Source organism: Plasmopara halstedii (genome assembly GCF_900000015.1).
Source record: "Plasmopara halstedii genome assembly, contig: Scaffold_2171, whole genome shotgun sequence".
Lineage (NCBI taxonomy): Eukaryota > Oomycota > Peronosporomycetes > Peronosporales > Peronosporaceae > Plasmopara > Plasmopara halstedii.
Window position 1 is genome coordinate 1 of NW_020189079.1, and position 19030 is coordinate 19030.

The 19030-nt window shown below is 42.4% G+C and overlaps 8 protein-coding genes across 8 annotated transcripts; 5 read left to right on the forward strand and 3 right to left on the reverse strand.

The window, feature by feature from the left end:
* The first annotated feature begins 1 nt into the window (after position 1).
* On the forward strand, positions 2–908 carry PHALS_14919 (ammonium transporter 1). Its single transcript, XM_024717575.2, has one exon. The coding sequence runs from the start codon at positions 4–6 to the stop codon at positions 727–729; it is 726 nt and encodes a 241-aa protein (XP_024583060.1). The 5' UTR covers positions 2–3; the 3' UTR covers positions 730–908.
* A 2708-nt stretch (positions 909–3616) lies between these two features.
* Positions 3617–4852, forward strand: PHALS_03297 (FYVE-FINGER-CONTAINING RAB5 EFFECTOR PROTEIN RABENOSYN-5-RELATED; the record flags this gene model as incomplete). Its single annotated transcript, XM_024717576.1, has 1 exon — positions 3617–4852. One exon carries the CDS (start codon positions 3617–3619, stop codon positions 4850–4852), a length of 1236 nt encoding a protein of 411 aa, XP_024583061.1.
* A 771-nt stretch (positions 4853–5623) lies between these two features.
* Positions 5624–6853, forward strand: PHALS_03298 (Zinc finger, RING/FYVE/PHD-type; the record flags this gene model as incomplete). The annotated part of the gene is made up of 1 exon (XM_024717577.1): positions 5624–6853. The coding sequence occupies one exon, from the start codon at positions 5624–5626 to the stop codon at positions 6851–6853; it is 1230 nt and encodes a 409-aa protein (XP_024583062.1).
* A 1963-nt stretch (positions 6854–8816) lies between these two features.
* On the forward strand, positions 8817–9981 carry PHALS_03299 (g-protein beta subunit 1; the record flags this gene model as incomplete). Its single annotated transcript, XM_024717578.1, has 4 exons — positions 8817–9647; positions 9724–9732; positions 9799–9857; positions 9936–9981. The coding sequence occupies 4 exons, from the start codon at positions 8817–8819 to the stop codon at positions 9979–9981; spliced, it is 945 nt and encodes a 314-aa protein (XP_024583063.1).
* Positions 9982–10577: 596 nt separating this feature from the next.
* Positions 10578–12971, forward strand: PHALS_03300 (uncharacterized protein; the record flags this gene model as incomplete). Its single annotated transcript, XM_024717580.1, has 1 exon — positions 10578–12971. The coding sequence occupies one exon, from the start codon at positions 10578–10580 to the stop codon at positions 12969–12971; it is 2394 nt and encodes a 797-aa protein (XP_024583064.1).
* A 487-nt stretch (positions 12972–13458) lies between these two features.
* PHALS_03301 (START-like domain) lies at positions 13459–14670 on the reverse strand (the record flags this gene model as incomplete). The annotated part of the gene is made up of 1 exon (XM_024717581.1): positions 13459–14670. The coding sequence occupies one exon, from the start codon at positions 14668–14670 to the stop codon at positions 13459–13461; it is 1212 nt and encodes a 403-aa protein (XP_024583065.1).
* Positions 14671–15212: 542 nt separating this feature from the next.
* PHALS_03302 (uncharacterized protein) lies at positions 15213–16957 on the reverse strand (the record flags this gene model as incomplete). The annotated part of the gene is made up of 11 exons (XM_024717582.1): positions 15213–15320; positions 15383–15423; positions 15604–15709; positions 15778–15794; positions 15881–15900; positions 15975–16023; positions 16212–16429; positions 16486–16584; positions 16656–16681; positions 16773–16828; positions 16900–16957. 11 exons carry the CDS (start codon positions 16955–16957, stop codon positions 15213–15215), a joined length of 798 nt encoding a protein of 265 aa, XP_024583066.1.
* A 265-nt stretch (positions 16958–17222) lies between these two features.
* Positions 17223–18902, reverse strand: PHALS_03303 (uncharacterized protein; the record flags this gene model as incomplete). Its single annotated transcript, XM_024717583.1, has 2 exons — positions 17223–18281; positions 18396–18902. 2 exons carry the CDS (start codon positions 18900–18902, stop codon positions 17223–17225), a joined length of 1566 nt encoding a protein of 521 aa, XP_024583067.1.
* Between the last annotated feature and the right edge of the window lie 128 nt (positions 18903–19030).

Consider the following 19030-nt stretch of genomic DNA (forward strand, 5'->3'; position numbering starts at 1 on the left):
ATCATGCTCGGGATCCCGAGTGCTATCGAGCAAGTCCACAACACGTCTCGCTACCACTCGGATGTATTTGCCATAATAGGCACGCTCTTCCTTTGGATGTACTGGCCATCTTTCAACGCCGCTCTTGTGAGTACAGATGGTTTTCAGCAAGAGCGTGCTGTGATAAATACTGTGCTCAGTATTGCGGCCTCTTGCGCCTCGACTTTCGTGGCTTCGAAAATGTTCAGTCACACTAAGAAATTCGACATGGTTCATTTACAAAATGCCACTCTGGCTGGTGGTGTCGCTATGGGAACGAGTTGCAACCTGGCCATCAGCCCAGCTGTGGCTATTACCGTTGGTCTAGTTGTGGGTGCAGCATCTACAATCGGTTACTGCTTCGTGACTCCTTTCTTGGAAACGAGTTTTCGGCTCTCTGATACTTGTGGTATTCTTAATTTACACGGCATGCCTGGTGTCGTCGGTGGTTTTGCGGGTGCTCTCGTCACTTTTTCAACCTCGGATGACTTTTACGGAGATAGTTTGACGAGCATTTACGTAGCGCGTTCGTACCGTTCTACTAATGAGCAGGGATGGTACCAACTACTTGCTATCGTATCATCAGCAGGCATCAGCACCATCGCCGGTCTCCTCGTCGGTTTATTTCTTAATTCAAAACTTTTTCGGAAGCAGAAGTGCAAATATGAAGACGAGGAATGGTTTCATGTGCCCGAAGAATGCCATGCTTAAATGTTTAGGTAATTTGTAGGACGGCAATAATGAAAAACAAATTAAGCTTTGCGTTAGTGAAAATTATAACGATAGTTGAGCATTACCTTCTTAGCGTCGTTTGACTCACAAAGCAAGATGACTGTTGAATGGATGATAAATCAATCAAGTTTTTATCAGACATGATTGTTTTGACGCTACTCTGATAAGTTTTAAGAAAACAAAAAAACATTGATTTGCAACGAATATTATTCAGTAAGTAAACACACCAACAACATTGTCGTTACATTTTGCGACGCTCATTTTGTCTTCGGATGAACACCAAATTGCCGACAGGTGTTGGAATCATATAGCATTTTGAGCTGACACATCTTTAAAACAGAAAGCAATTTTCGACACTATGTTGACGGAGAGAGCTGCATATAATTCAGACACGACTTCATCACTTGTTTGATGATATTTACGACAAGACATTGACTATCATAAAGCTAAATTGAATTTTTTCCTATTTCAGAAAATAAAATTTGCAGTTTCCTACTGCTTGTCTCATTATCCGTTATAACATCAAAGCGTAGCCCATACGATCGAAATCCCATGACTGGCGAAGCTTAAACGAAAAGCTACATCCTGCAGTGAAAAATCGACTCTAAGATGGGAGCGTTTTGTAAGCAGAAGCTCCCGATGCAATACAGAAGTTATAGATCTTAGAAATTGTCCATGCTACTTTCGGGTGCCCGGCGAGTTAAATGTTAAACGTTCAACGGCTCTGTAAAACAAAACTGACCATTCAAGAGCGTTGGAAGTATAGAGCAGTTTTTATATTTGATTAGCCTTGACAATGTAAGAGGAAAAATCGTAATAGATAGATGTGAAGACTTGTTGTGATGTATCTCAACTACAGCTTCTGCTTGTAGGCCACGTGCCGCGTCCAAACGTGCTAATACCCGAAGAACAGATGTGAAAGTCTCGAGATCGCTTAAAACCAAGTCATCAATCAATGTTGAATGACTGGTCGTGATGACAGTTAAGTTTATTTAACAGGCGTGATATGAGATCATCGACGACTGCAGAGAGTAATTTACAAAATAAGGTGAGGCATTGAGGACGTATCTAGCGATGGTCATAACGGATGTCAGGATCATGAATCATAGCGACATGATGATTGGTTTAACATCCATCATTGCTCGTAATGTGCTGACATTCTTGCTGAGTTGTGAAAAGAAAAATAACAAGGGTATGGCCGGCCGAGCGCTTGAGAGCGAGTGTTTAAATCAACTTTAGATGCGGACGGGTGTCTATGATCAATATATAATCCAAATGAATGCTGAAAAAATATTCTAAATTACCTCTTCTAGTAGGTGAAAGTCGGCTCGAGATGGCGCAAAATCAGGTTACAGATATACTGTATAAGGCGGCGCAGCACAGAATCATCCAAGATAACTAAAATATTAGTCAAAGATCCTGTTTTCAGTTAGAAATCCCTTAACGTAACGTGATATAATACGCACTGGCAACAATTTGCCTGCCTAGAGGTTCTTGGGCAGTAAGAAAGAAAATTTATTATTAAAGAGATAGATAAGTGGTAATGAGATCTATATCTACCCCGAATCGCGTGTAATTCAGATGCGCGTAAATATGAACTTCAAGATCAGCTAGGTTTGTTTCTACGGTACTTAGCTGTCGTGGCTGACTTAAAGGTGCGACACCATACTAAATACTACGGTCAAATGTGAGTTGCTGCTAGCTTAAGCGATGCGTAAATAAAGCCACAGCTCTTTTTATCGGGATAATCATGGCAAACTTTCAATGAAAAGTGAAAATATTGTCATGCAGGCGGCGATTCCTTCAAGATCTCCAGTAATAAACTGTGATGCTGTTTCTTGTTCAAAACCGTGTATTACTTTTTGCATTTGCCACTCAATTTTACTTTTATATACGAAATCATAGGTATGATGATACCTTTCAATCTTGAATCTTTATATCTGGCTTTTACTATATTACCCTTTTCTGTGCGCTAAACGCAAGTACAATTCAGTATCGAGTCAATTTAATGCTCATCCTTCAACATATTGTCGGTACAGCCCATCTCAGTCAGAAGTATAAAACTCATTACACATACGTACAGATATCGAACATTATGGTGTGCCTTCGAACCTACGCCAGTTGTGGCAAATTACGGTACTATACATGTCTTGACGTATTCCAATTTGTGTTGCAAAAATCGACATCATCGTCGTGACGAGTGGAAAGTAGACATTAATTTTTCTATCAATCCACTTTTTCAGGTAGTTCGTTATCGTACATATAGGACTGAGAATCTGTAGCTGGTACTGCTACTCGTCCACCAGAAAAACAATCTCCGCAACGAGATACTGCACACTTTTATTAAGTGCGTAAAAGTTACTTATGTGTCGCACAGTTGATCATGAAATTGGATACGGATAATGAGCGGTTCAATACGATGGTAGTCAAGAAACAGGCTTTTAAATTTTGGCTGATGGATTGTTCATCTGCCATTAGATCCGTGCAGGCGGCTGACAAGTAATATAAAATTCGTTTCTATGGCTTGCAACACGACAACCAAAAGCAGAGGTTACGTCAGGACTTTTTAAATCTTTTGTGAATGCAGGTCTCTCCCTTCAACATGACCAAAAAGCTGCTTAAAACAGATACGAAGAAAAATGACGTTTTCATTGAGACCTTGTTATCTGTTGATTGATATATGTATCAGGTCACAAGCAGTCCAATATGGAGCTCTGTCACAATGCCATATGGACATTAAACAACTGCGATTACGACCGCTGCTATGCTCAAGAAAATTTACAATGCGTAATGCTGCATATCTCGTTAATCTTTCGTCATCTCGTAGCTCAGGAGTATCTGTGTGCTAATAGTTCAATTGTATCCCATGAAGTTTCCATTACCTGCCAACACATTTCCCTCTCTTTTGCTGTCTCAACATGACCAGGCGGCACTTAAAAGTCTCGCTGAAGCTTTTGTGGATGATGCGATGGTCGAGTATCGAACCTTTCGATCCCCACCACTCAATGGCACTATTGACGAAACCTGCTTTAAATTTATCAAAAAACGGGATGGGCTGACGTCCTATCTAGATCGAAAACATGTAGATCGGGCGTTGGAAACTAGTTCGATAATGAGGGATTCGATACGGGAGAATATGGGCACAAAGAGCTCCTCAAAAAAGCTACTAGGTGTTTTGACAGTTGGGACGATCGACGGGACACTTAACGATCAAATGTATGGCATGCATCATTACAGCACGGAGCTCATGCGAATCAAATCGGCATACATGGATGACTCGATTGTGGATGGACGGATTCTAAGCGAAATTTGTCCTCCAACTCCAGAAGATCCTGGACATGGACTCTACATAAAGTGGTGTGTCTCAGACTTTGCGCCTACATTACTTCATTGCATCATTCGACCGCGAGATTTCGTCTATTTGGACGGTACAGGAATCATTGTGGACGAAATTACGGGCGAGAGAATAGGCTATAGCGTTTCGCACTCCCTTGAAATTCCAAGCATTCGAGAGCTGTCCGAGTATCAAATTGTGCGTGCGACGGTCTCAATCTGTGCATTGTTTCGACAGAAAGCACATGGCGTAGTGGAAGTCTACCTTAAAGGGTATGTCGACTCCAAGGGTGACATTCACACCAGAATTGCGATCTCCACCACCTCTGAAGCGTTGATGTCGTATCGCCGAGGTACGTATTGTGGTCAGATGAAAAAGCTTAATTGGCTTTTGAAGACCAAGAGGACAGTAATGCTCGATCAATCGAGTGGCATCTGCTCTGTGTGTCAAAAGACAGTGAAAAAGTTGTCGTCTTTTGATAATTCGTGTCAGGTCTGTATGAATCAAGTGTGCTCGTCGTGCTGTGAGATACATAAACTAGCGTTCTTATCTACTTCACGGCAAGTTATACGACGTAATTTGCTGTTTTGTGCTCGCTGTCTGCGCGTGGCAAAATTTGCTGACGGACTCGAAGTTGCATCAGAAGAGCTACGTCGACTGAATCCACTAGAGTACTTTGAAATTCCAATCAACGACGACGACGTATCAACTTCACCATCAAGATCGACTTTGCCCGATGCCCAACAGGAATTCTTCGGTGCACTGTAGAACAATTCCACATTCTCAACTGCATTTAAACTAGATTGCAATGTGGTATGATTTATGTGGTTAAGCGTAAAAGAAGTACGACGAGAGTACGATGGGGCATATTACCCGTGATAAGATGAAAGTCTCAGCAATGACATGATTGACTAAGAGACAGAGACAGGAAAGAAGACATTTGCAGCTTTAAAAAAATCATTACTCTATTCTATTGTGTATATACGTCACATTATCGTAGCTTGTCGACTGCTTTTCTATACTCCGTTATACCTGACGTATCTGTTGGAAAAATTTGGGTATTTTTGCTAAGGAAATTATTAACGAATATTGTATTGTTGAAACTATGTGAATAGGATTGTACTTCAATTTGGAAAGTCTATCGTTGCTCATTCTTCAAATACTGAAGCTGTTACTTGTGCACAAGAAAAATTGACTGGCGTTTGTGAGAACTTGTGATTGTAATGCTAAAGCTATGGATAGGCACTCAAAAAAAAGACAGAGTGATGAGATCAAACTTAATGAATTTCAATGATACTGATTCAAGTTCGTGTCTTTGTCCCGCATCTTTTTGCTTATTGCCGACGGCATATATACTCGTTGTATAATAATATACGGCTCAGATAACTTAATATTTTGATATCGATGAGAACTGATCAACATATGGGTTTGCTCTAAGCTTTAAATCGCCCTCTGTTTTTCGCTCTTTGGCTGCAATCGTTATCTCGTTCCACAACTGCGTGTGACAGAGCTAGTCACTTGAAAACCCCGTACTTTTCCATGAGATTTCCATTACCCGCCGACACGTTTCCCGCTCTTTCGCTGTCTCTACATGATCAAGAGGCATTGAAAAGCCTCGCGTATGCTTTTGTAGATGATGCGATGGTCGAGTATCGAACCTTTCGATCCCCACCACTTAATGGCACTATTGACGAGTCTTGTTTTAAAATAATCAAAAAACGGGATGGCCTTACGTCATATCTAGACCGGAAAGTCGCAGTTCAGACGTTAAGAAATAGTCCAGTAATGAGAAATTCAATACAGGAGAGTGTGGGCTCCATGAGCTTCTCGAGGAACTTGCATGGCGTCCTGACAGTTGGAACAATCAACGGGTTACTTGGCAATCAAATGTATGGCGTGCATCAAAACAGCACAGAGCTCATGCGGATCACGTCGGCATACATGAATGACATGAACGCGGATGGGAGAATTCTCAGTGAAATCTGCCCACCAACTCCTGAAGACCCTGTACATGGACTTCACATTAAATGGAGCGTTTCCTGCTTCGCACCTACGTTACTTCATCACATCGTTCGACCACGAGATTTCGTGTATTTAGACGGTACAGGAATCGTGAAAGATGAGATAACAGGCGAGAAGATTGGGTATTGTGTTGTGCATTCACTCGAAATTCCAGGCATTCGAGAATTGGTCGAGTACCAAATTGTGCGTGCCACGATCTCAATCTGTGCATTGTTTCGACAAAAATCAAATGGCGTCGTGGAAGTTTACCTTAAAGGTTTTGTCGACTCCAAGGGCGACATCCGCACAAAAGTTGCGATTTCTGCCACGGCTGAAGCGTTAATGTCGTATCGCAACGGAACATATTGTGGTCAGATGAAGAAGCTAAATTGGCTGCTGAAAACTAAAAACATGGTAATGCTCGATCAATTTAGTGGCATGTGCTTCGTGTGTCAAAAGACGGTAAAAATGTCTTCACATGATAATTTGTGTCAAGTATGTATGAATCAAGTGTGCTCGTCATGCAGTGAAGCTCATAATCTGGTGTTTCTGTCCTCCACACGGCAAATAAGACGTCGGAATGTGTCATTCTGTGCTCGATGTATTCGGGTTGCTAAATTAGCTGATGGACTTGAAATTGCGGCCGAAGAGTTGCGTCGATCAAATCCACTTGAATATCATACAATCTCTTCCAGTGATGGTGAATCACCTGTCTCGCCGTCGAGATCGACTTTACCAAGCAATCAGCAAGAATTCTTTGGCGCCTAGACCAATTCAAGGTGAAGAAGTAATTTTTAATTTATTTCGAAGATTTTCTTATCTGAGTATTGCAAACTTTGTACTAAGTACGATCTATTGCAATTATTGCATGAAATTTCAAAGAGGTAAAAGGAAAGTTAAAAGCACAACCAAATAGGTCTTACGAATTTTTGTTAAGTCATGACAACGATACCATGATGGCATTATCGAGCTGTCAACGCACTCATGAATGGATCAGCATGGTACGATAACTTTCGGTGGTGTGCCATTACCAAGGCTGCTTCCAAAATTGCTGTAGTGCACGCAGAATTCTGGAAACATCTGACCTAAAGGCATGCACATTTAGTAGTCAGTTCATGATCAAGCAGTTTTCGGATCGTAACAAAAGATCGCGCTCTCATTCTGGCGAAGATTTTGAATCTAACCCATGACTCGATTTTTCGAGTTTTTACACTCAAAAGCATGGCAGCAGCAATGGTGGCGACTGTACTCAGTTTTCTTAAAAAAGAAAGAAAAAAAGGCCTCGAGCACACTCAAATGAGATTGACGGGTAGAATATGTCAAAAAAAGTCGAGTTCTTTTGCCCACGAAGAAAGGATGAATTCTCGTCCTTGCATGACTACCTTTACGTCGATGAAAGGGGTTTTATGTAACGAAACCAACAGGATTATTACCGTATTCTAGACGAAGAAGAGGTTTATCACGCGACTCGTAGCAAGCAATTTTATCGCAACAGTGATGCTCATTGCAGCTGTCGCCCGCTTACGATGGAATCCAACCAGAAAAAAAGTTTATTTAAAACCTGGACATTTGGCATTTTGTGTATTATTAACATTCAGGTCGCCAACAACGAAGAGTACACGAAAGCTTTGCTTCAAAAAGTCATTTATCGATCAAATGAAATGGATCGATAAATGACTTTTTAGCATAACTTTCCGAATATAGCAAGACAATGACAAGCCACATTGTGGCTCGAATGACCCAAAATTTGTCCAGGCATTTAACAGGGCAGTTGGGATATTTTGATCTGTCAGCCTCCTAGTAACCCTGGCTACAATGTTCTTTGCTGCAGTTCGATCATTACGCCATCATCAAGCATCAACACCAGATCGATGGTGTGACTCGTGCATTCAACAAACCAACCAATTGAGTCTTTGAAAAATGTGTTCTATTCGTTGCAAGGCGTCTTTCAGTGCATCATGATAAACGAAGGCGGATAATCATTGAGTCTCGGTGGATTTACAGCTTCACGAAACCCAAGAACGCAATACTGAAGCAATTAAGTGTGCACAATTAAAAATTATTTTCGGACAAAATTTTTTGCTCAATTGTTAAAACCATTTCGGATTGTGAAAGTTTGTGCAGCACCATCGTGTGGTCACACCATAAAGGCCATTGTGTGATCACACCATCTTGTGGTCACACCATCTTTTGCCATTGTGTGATCACATCATCTTGAAAAGTAATATGTTTGAGTTTCTACTTACCATAAAAGTCCGCTTCCTTGATTGCAGGGCATAGAGGTCCCATGTGCCGTACGGACCTTTAATTTTTACAGTACCATCACATTTGTGTCGAGCATTGTACTCGATCTCTAGAGTCTTCGATCACAGCACTCGATCATAGTACTCTGCCACACTGCAAGCTCAAAAGCAATAATGTAATGTGTGCGTACACCACAACAGGGTGCTTATACCGTGTCAAAGGCTGTTCTTAAAGCCTCGTAGGCAGTCAAGCTTTCACATCGAATTACTGCGCCGAGAGCTCGCATCCTTAATTATTCCCAAAATATGAACCCGCATAAGATTCCAAACATTTTATGTTCAGCACGAGATGAATTCGTTTCATCGGATACTATTTTAATCCTGCTATAAACTTTGACATCACATAGTTTCTCTCTCTAGGAAGATATACTTAAAGCGTCGCACCTTGAAATTTATAAACAGACTTTGCATTCTTCACATCTCTCGTCATGGGCGACGTCGCTGAGCTTAAGAAAAAGTGTGAGAGCTTAAAAGAAACGATTGAGAAGACGCGCCAAGCCAAGAGCGATGGCGGATTTCAAAACATTAATGCTAGTGCTGGTGCTAAGGCGATTCCAGGTCCTCCGAAATGTCGACGGTTACTTAAGGGTCACTTTGGCAAGATCTATGCTATGCAATGGGGAGGTGATAGCTCTAGCCTCGTGTCTGCATCACAAGACGGTAAACTTATTGTCTGGAATGCACAAACGACGAATAAGATTCAGGCTATCCCATTGCGTTCCAGTTGGGTCATGACCTGCGCCTTTGAGCAGAAACAGCGCAACATGGTGGCGTGTGGTGGACTTGACAACCTTTGCAGTATATTTCACCTATCACAAGCTCAAGTTATGCGCGCAACAAAGGAACTTGCTGCACATGATGGCTACCTTAGCTGCTGCAGGTTTATTGACGAAGCCAATATCGTTACTAGCTCGGGGGACTCGAATTGTATCCTTTGGGATGTCGAGAGCGGAGAAGTAAAAACTACATTTCGTGAACATTCGGGTGACGTCATGTCTGTGAGCATTAATCCACACAATCCGAGCATGTTTATTTCTGGTTCTTGTGATTCGACTTCGAAAGTTTGGGATATTAGAACGGGGAAGACAACGCACACTTTTCAGGGTCATGAGTCTGATATTAACTCGGTTGACTTTTTTCCTAGTGGAAATGCTTTGGGCACTGGATCTGACGACTCAAGTTGCCGACTTTTTGACCTTCGAGCTTATGGAGAACTCAACAACTTTAGCAATGACAAAATTTTATGTGGTATCACTTCCGTAAGCTTTTCCAAGTCGGGTCGTTTTCTATTTGCAGGCTATGACGACTACAACTGTTATTGCTGGGATGTGCTAGGCACTACGGGTGCACATATATACCAGCTCGCGGGCCACGAGAATCGAGTTTCTTGCCTTGGAGTGAATCCCGTAGGTCAGGCACTGTGCACAGGCAGCTGGGACACACTACTCAAGATTTGGGCTTGAGTCAAGGTGTGTTGATATAGCCACTTGAAATTTAGGCGGTTTAAACAATATATTACATCTTTTACTTGCAATCGAAATGTCTAGAGTTTGGCATCATGAATCACATGCCTTACATGACATTGACGGCTGAAAACACAAGTCAACATATTGACTCCTCGTTTTGATTGCGAGATAAGATGAGTAGCAATATAATGCTGTACGTCATGACTCGATGTGAAAGTGCATTTTTTGATATCTTTTTAGACTTCTATTTCGTATTGTCCATGTATTGTCTGATGCATTTTATTGAAAGTTTTCGTTTCGACTGCTACCAATGTGCTTGGTTGCGCAATTAGTTCATGGAAGCGATAGTTCCAAACTCTTTGATATCATTGTCACGTACTCAATAATTGGAAAAACAGATCTGGGAGATGTTGGCTCATGGAGATGTATGATCGCTCTTTACATTAAGAACAATAATTGGCAGCATGGACTCACAATGTGTGAGATATATAACATAATCATTTGTCTTTTCTTGATTTAGCAGGCTAATATCTAACGTCAGCTCGTCTCTATCTCCTCGTCCTTGCACGAACCTCGTACGTCGATTTATGTTACTCTATCCATTTGATATGTCTGTGTGGAAAGTCATTGCATCAAGCGGGAACGTTAAGCCGACGTTCATAACGATTTCAATCCTAAATATATTTCAACTCTGAAGACGCATTTGGACGCGCAACTTTGCCGATGAATTTCGTTCCGATTGGACTATTAACTCCATCACCGCGACGTCCGACGCAGTTTAAATGCCCTGCCAAACCAATACTAACCTTACCTCCATTACCACCAACTTTAAACGAGGTCGCGAATGTATCAAATAAAGATGGCACCCACATTGAGACGTCTTATATAACTCCTCTTCACGCAGAGAACTCCCATCACATCGTATCATGGCCTCAACCCTCTGACTCGTATACTAAACACGGTCTACTCGACTCGACTGGTGACTTAGAGCTGAACTCTCCCATATCACCTAAAGTGCAAAAACTTTACAATCGAACCCGACTTATAGATGACACTCGACCGCGGCCAACTTTACTCCAAGAGCTTTCCAAATTTCTTGATACTGAACTTCAGACGGAGAATGGACAGACTTCTCATCGACCTACGTTACAAAGACTTCAAGTCGTTCGAGAAGTTTTCAATAGACTCATCGAGAATTTTAGTGTATACGCTCCGGTGTTGACACGAATTCGAGACGAGTACGAAAATGCTGTGGAATATCTTCATGCACAAAGCTTGAAGGTTCCAGGAATGCAGACTCGACTGCAGAGTGTGGAGACTCATTACCTTCAGCAACTGAGTACAAGTAACGCTGAAGCGAAAGTGCTCTCAGTTTCACTCAAGCGACGGCTTACAGAGACACAGGCGCTGCTAGCTGCTAGTGCGGCTGAGAACGCTCGATTACATAGTGAACTTAAACGCGAGCAGGACAATCTAGCAAAAGCTGAATGCAAACTTGTTGGACTCCAGCGGTCTACGTCAGTGTTAGTGAATAGTGTGCGTCGACATGAAGAAAACTTACGCATGGATCAAGAACAGTCTTTTGAGGATTCAAAAGCTTTTGAAAAGCTGACGACTCGCTATTCACATGTATGTGATGAAGTTGCGGAGCTTAGGAGAACAGTCGCAACTTTTGAAGAACAAAGAAATAGAGAACAAGTAGCTGCAGATAAAAAAACGATCGGCTTACTTAGTACAGAACTTCAAGAGCTATCTGAAACCTTAAAAACAGCAATAGAAAGCTCCAAGGCACCAAAGTCAAGTCACACAGATGATATTAGCAAGCAGGCGTTGCTGAATGCCGCCTTTATTAAGGGAATGAAAGGTTTTGGGCTCGAAATGGAGCTGCCTCATCTTCTGAATGAAATGTCAATTGAATCTGGTTCTGTCGACGATGTCGCTGCTTTGATCACTTTTAAATTGAGGCAAGTTCAACAACAACACTACGCTCTACTCAATACTAGAACGGAGGCTGGAGGCCTTTTAAACGATCCGATGGTTTTTTTAACTGAGCCACCGGAGCTATTAACCTTGAGTGAAGTCATGGCTCAACAATTCGTTGGTAGAGATTTTATCGCTTGTCGCGAATTAGGTATCAATATTCCCACCTTCTTACAATATGACGGGATAGTACGCAATCTTTACTATTCACGTGCAAAGATTGAGCAAATGATTGAGCAAGTGTGGAATCAATATAACGAGCAAGCTCGATTTATCGATAGTGGACAGTCTACAAGCGCCATAGCAAACTTTCCTTTGTCGTCTGAAACATCGTTGCTCACGGTGGCACTCGATCGATTTTTACAGCGAGCTCGAGATCACCGAGCCGATCAGGTGGAGCTCGCGTATAATTTTTTAAGTGGTGTAGAGCGATTTCGTACCCGCTCGAGTGTCTGTCGCTTGTTTCATCTCGTTTACTGCCAGGAACTTTCTGTAGAAGCACGTAGTGATCAAAGTCGAGAACTTGCAGCATTGCACGATGCACTCGTTACTGTCGATCAAGATCGGCACTCTTCTACTATTTTAGCAGATAGTTCCTCTGTGACCTGCCCACCTCCCGGTCAAGTCTCGCTTGCCGACTTGGTGCAAGCGCTACGTCAGACATTTCCATGGAAATCTGATGCAGCTCTTAGTCAACTACATCGAGCAACGATTGTCGACTTACGTGGACAGCTTCATGTCGATTATACGACGCTGATAGCACAAGAGTCTTTCCTCAATCAAATTAAGCCTGAATTTGGACTACGTCAATTGGCTGAAAGCCTTAAGATGCAGCGTCTCGATGACCTTTTGACTTTTCAGCATCACGTACACGATCAAATTCGACGAGGTGGATCTCAATCTACTGAGCTTGTATCAGAAGATTGTCGTACGCAATTAATTTCGTTACATGACTTTCGTGTTTGTCTACAAGCTGCAGATTCAGCCATGCCCGAGTCTGAAATAACTCAAATCCTTGTTAAAGTGTCTGGATTGAATGCCCAAGCGCTTTTTACGCACGACAACATGATGCTCGATAAAAATCAAGTGCTTAAGCGTCTCAAAATGCTGTTGCTTCGTCCGTCAGGCAAACTTTGACTCGATCATTTGACAAAATAAAGATAGATGGATGCATTGCGCAAGAAATGTCGTAGCCTTAGTAGTAAACAGATTAGACACCGCGCTTCTGTATTTAAAAAAGTCCAGAGGGAGGTTTTGGTAGCCACTTGTTCTTACTATGTGGCTGTCTCTTAACTTACTCTCTTGACTTACAATTGTATGGCTGATAAACGTTCAATCGATTTCTTAAGTGTGCAGTAGATTTCGAGTCCTTGAGACGAAAAAGTCCATCATTTGATCGTGCTTGACTGTATCTTAGATATTCGATTCGAAAAATGAGCAACACCGTCGAGCTGTAATAAGTTTACACAAAGTCGTGTCCCATGGAATTTTCCCTACAATCAACTGCCGATAGGAAGGACGACTTGGTCGCCCAGTCCATGAAATCGTCAATACGTTCTGACAAGGTTATAACGTCTGGCAAATGATCTGATTGATGAAGTGAAAAGGTGGAATTGTTCTACTGCTAACCAAAAAATTCACGAGTTGCATCTGGAATGTTTGCACTCGAGGGAGAGACCATCTTTGATGATGAAGTCGGGCGCGTAGACACATCGTACAAGTCAATGGTTGGAACTTGACACCTAATTTGCTCTGCTGCAACTTGAAGAGCATCGGCTTTCATGGCAGCTAATAAACATCGAACGCAAAAGATGACGTTGCGTGGAAAGACTTGACCGGTTGTTGACGATAAAAAGCTGAGCTTTTTAGTGACACTGCAACGAGTACAAATGGTGTGCATGCACACTTCGCATATCTTTGGACGACAAGGATAATTGGTACAAACGACGCAGTCGCTATTGTCATGGTCAAGTACAACTGTCTTCCTGGCTGTCCAAAGCCAGTAAAGCTTTTTCATTTGTCCACAATGGACGATTTTACAAAATGATAACAGAGCGTCTGCTGTGTGAGAGACGGCAATGCATGGCTGGACGCTACCCATTGGATCTACGAACCCTTTGACGTAAAGTTCAATCTTGCCAAATGATTTCTGACGAAACAGCACACAAACAGAAATATTCCCTCGCACAATTTGGTATTTGGTCAGCTCACCAATTGTTGGTATTTGAAGCGAATGCACTAAGCAATAGCCAATCCGTTCAGATTTGACCTTAAGAATGCCAGTGGATTCCAGATAGACAAAATCTCGTGGTCGAATCAGCTTTCGTAGAAAGACAGGAACACCACATGAAACACTCCATTTAAGAAACGTCCCACGAACTGGTTCTATTGGAGTTGGTTCCACAACGGTAGCAAGCACTTTTTCATCAACAACCATATCGTTTGTGTAGGACGACTTAATCATCATCATCTCTGCACTTCCAGTAATAAGTCCAAAGGCCATATCATTAAACTCTCCTTCGACTGTACCGACTGCTAATACCCTTTGAAGCTTAGTCGATGCAGTTATAATACCGGAATCGACTCGTTCTTTCGAAGCAAAGTGATCTCTTTTCGTCTTAGTCAAACGCATAGCTCGATACGCCGTCATATTTTCTCGAGTCTTGATCAATTGCCAACGCTTTTTGTCCAACACACTATGCTTTGCATCATAAAAATCCGTGTATTCCTTGATTGCGCTATATACAAAAGTGTCCGATAAATTTTGAAGCTCAAGTCGGTCTTCCTCTGATACAATTAACGATGGAAATGTATTTGCCGGAAGAGGGAAGTGCATGTTTATTGACGATTACAAGTCAGCTGAAAAGTTAAAATGGATATCATGGTTCGCCTTTCCCCGAGAAGTTACGTACTGAATCAATAATTGGTTGGCAAATCCTGAAATTACCACGAAAACAGCGCGACATTACGTTGAAAGTATATTTTCAACGAGTCATGGTACATTTTAAGAGGTAGAGTAAACAAATCAATAATGTACAAATTCGAATGTTATGCAGAAAAGTAGATAATTACAATCCCTTACTAGATTTTTTAATTAAAGTTCGGAATTCGAGTTATTAGTATTAAGCTCAAGTTAAAACAATCAAAACGTTCACTTTAAGGTGCCTAGCCAGTACGTATGTCCTGGTTTGGTTCGGCTACCGTGACGTCAGCTTGTGTTTGCTATCACTTTTTGACTGTGGCACCGTCACAGCAATCGAAAAATAGGCAACGGCTTTTCTTGAAAAACATATAACTAATACTTCAATTCAACTTATCTACTTGATGCTTACAATGGCATTGCGTGGTATGGGTGTGAATGGTGAAGCGCTTGAAGTCTTATCCAGCTACTGTAGCCGCGATATTTGCAATATTCATCCAGTGGAGACATTTATCAAACGACAACAATCTCGGAGGAAGCGGGTCCAGAACTGACAGATACATCAGCTGCACCAGAAACAGACCGATTACTACGTATCCACAAATAGCAGCCCTAAAGACAGTCCCACCAACGGATGGTCCAACGATGGATCCTGTGACTGAATCATCACTAATTACCCCACCACCAGACACGTACGCGATTTAATTTGACTCCCCAGTCACTGAAACCACCTTGCGCAATCTTTTACAGATCATTGCCAGTGCTAACTTCAATCCTTACTTAGAATCCGCTTCAAAGCACCTTTACGGTCGGAAAAACGTCCCATCCCATTCAGCACCTTTTAGTGACAATCGGGGAGTTGCAGATCATAGTAACAAAAAAACTCATACGAGTACAGTGTCACCAACAAGCCGATTCTACGTATTATATGTGGTAACGAGAAGAGATGAAGATACTGGAGAACACAATAAAAGACACAACGTTATCTCAGTAGTAATTGAATGGAGATCACGCGCAACCAACGATTTTAATTAGTGAAGCTTCCGTGCAGAACGATAACAATAGTTTTGACTCGTCGACTGCCGTCATCGCTTCCATTGCTACTGTTGTATGCGGTAGTAGATACCGTCGTTTGCTTGGCAGCAGCTGTTTACAAGAAGCGCAAGTTAAAAGTGTTGATGTCTGTATGTTCGGCAATTCATTTGAAGTGAATGACGCACTCATCAGCACACCGGGACATTAAATTGATGCAGTCAATCGATTGATGCGCTAGTAATCAATAAAAAATTATGTAGTGAAAAGTGTACATTCATATCGTATCTCAAGTTTTAAATGCATCCAAAAAGACTTGGCAGCCAGTCAGAAAAAAAATCTTGTGGGTTTTCAGTTCAGAAGACACCGGAGAAATTTGGACGAAATTAAGCAGTGCAATGTACAAGAAGCTCTAGAATTCTCACAACGGCAAAGCCAAGACGTCTCCGTTGGACAAGTACGAGACTTTATTACCAGCGTGACTGCATCAAGCACTTGAAGTGCGTCGATACAGTCGGATGGCAACCCATTGAAGACACATCGCACTATTACCATGTGAGTCTTCTTGCAACTTCCAAGCTCCTCCAGCAAACATTGCATTGACACGAAATTGCCACTAATTTTTCTAACGTGTCCACTGAGACTTTGCACATAAAAATTAGCCCATGAAGGCAGACATCATATAGCACGTGTGAATACCCAAATTGACGGACGGCAAAATAGAGGGAGAGGCTATAGCACTGCATGTCAACATTGACACCCCAAGTAACAATGCGGTGAGATCCAGAACAGTGTAAGCTACAAATACAAATGATTACTACAATAGGGTGGAATACATGCGATATACAATTCTCCACTTCTGTACACACCACTGTAACCTCATCATTTCTTCCTCCTTTTATTCACAATCACCTCAATTATCCGAGCGCGAGGAGAAGAAAGAGGTTAGCAAACAACATTCAACGCGCTCGGACGAGGGTACCCACAAATGCCTCTCTGTTATCTAATAGGACCAATGAACTCGGTCCTACTTCATACTTGTCTAGGGTTATAGGCAGTCCATCAGACCACCTTTGATTATACACAGTGTTCACAGAAATTCAAATTGCATACACGACGTTTCTCCACCCCACGTTAATATACAATACATAAATCCAGACCTCCGCCTCATAACAAGGTGACTTTAACTCCCCCCTCCTTGATGCCAATAGTAACGTCATTGAGCACACACGCACGCAAATGCAGCTCCTATATAGTCTAATCTCTTCGTGATGCTACGTGCTTTTCCTCATCAGCCGCATTTGATGCCAGTGTGTGAAATATTATACTGCACAGTTTGAATAGTTATTTTCGAGAATTTCACAAGTAATAAAAACCAAATAACGTCATATTTTTACGCTACTTACTAGTTTACACACATTTTACATAAATTCTGTTCACACAACTGAGTGCGTCAGAAACGCTTCTGATCTTGGTGTGTTGGTGTCAATAAAGTAAGCATCAAGCGAGTCTTCCGAAACACGGTCGTCAAACTTGCTTTCTTCAAGAAGCTTGCGTTTCTTGTGAAGAGCAATTGCTACGGCAACGACAACGCCTAAGACCACACAGGCAGCAACAATAACACCAATGACGGCAGGAGTGGACCAGGGACCATCGCTGGCAATTGTTTGATTTTGCACAGAGGCCTCATTCACTGGTGGCAATGATGTAATGAGATTTGGACCAGACGAAGTTCTTTCTTGTGTTTTGAGAGTGGTCGATGGGTTATCCGTCTCAACTTCGAGTTCATTTTGATCAATTGCGTCCAAAGTCGGTTCCGTCGACGCCACAACAGCCAACTTGATTGGACCAGTGCTTTGGTCCTGAAGGCTTTGGTGATCTATAGATACTGCTCGGTTTTGCAAAGATACAGATTGCTCTTTGAGTGGAGATATATGTGGAGTGAAAGCTGAAGGGCCGATTGCTAATGTAGCAGATGGTGCATCAGTTACTGGAGAGAAAGTGTCGGTTGGATTTTCGGGCACGAGCGCGTCGGAGAAAGGCTTTGTAGGATCGTTTGTAAGAGGTTGCTGGACTGTTTTGGGAGTTGGAGCTTCAATTATTGGCGTTATAGCTTCGAAAGCAGCTTCTTGGACTGCACATGAAACTGGTTCGTTTGTCGAATCTTTGGGGACAGTTGGTGCCTCTATAGTTGTTGTAGAAGGGATTTCTTGGACTGGTGCTGGGGTTGGCGCTTCGGTTGGAGGTGCTGTTGGCGCTTCGGTTGGAGGTGCTGTTGGCGTTGAAGCTTCAAAAGAATCATTTTGGACTGCAAACAGAACTGATTCATTTGTCGAATGTTCGGGGGGAGTTAGTGTCTCTTGAGATGTTGGAGGAGGGATTTCTTGAACTGGTGCTTCGGTTGGAGGTGCTGTTGGCGTCGTAGCTTCAAAAGAGACATTTTGGACCGCAAATGGAACTGATTCATTTGTCGAATGCTCGGAGAAATTTGGTGTCTCTTGAGATGTTGGAGGAGGAATTTCTTGGACTGGTGCTGGGGACGGTGCTGGCGATGGTGCTTCGGTTGGAGGTCCTGTTGGCGTTGTAGCTTCAAAAGAGATATTTTGGACCGCATATGGAACTGATTCATTTGTCGAATATTCGGGGATAGTTGGTGTCTCTTGAGATGTTGGAGGAGGGGTATCTTGGACTGGTGCTGGGGTTGGTGCTTCGGTTGGAGGTGCTGTTGGCGTTAGAGCTTCAAAAGAGACATTTTGGACCGCATATGGAACTGTTTCGTCTGTTGAATGTTCAGGTGGAGGAGTTTCAGTGGGTGCGTTTGTAGGAGTCGCAGTAGGGATCTCCTGGGCTGAATTCGTTGACGAAGTCTCGGTACTCGAAAAGGAATCTACCGAGATAGTTGTCGTTTGATCAATGTCACCACTTGGTGAAAATTGCGAGCTACCGGCTGTACACAAGTCGGCTTTCATTGACAGTGTGTCCTCTAACACTTCGCCATTCACACCTGTCACTGAAATGGTCAATTCACTGAGATTCGCCACACTTTTGCCTTTCCCGTCGATTAAGAAGTAAAATGCAGAGTCAACACGTGACGTTTCTTGATTGTTGATCTTCATGCTCGTCACACCAGAGACTAAATTGGTTGGTTGGACCGCCACCCAGAACTCCGTACTTCCGGTTTTCAAACAATATTCTACATTGGATGATACCGGACAGTCAACGAATTTCCACTCGATGGGCAAAA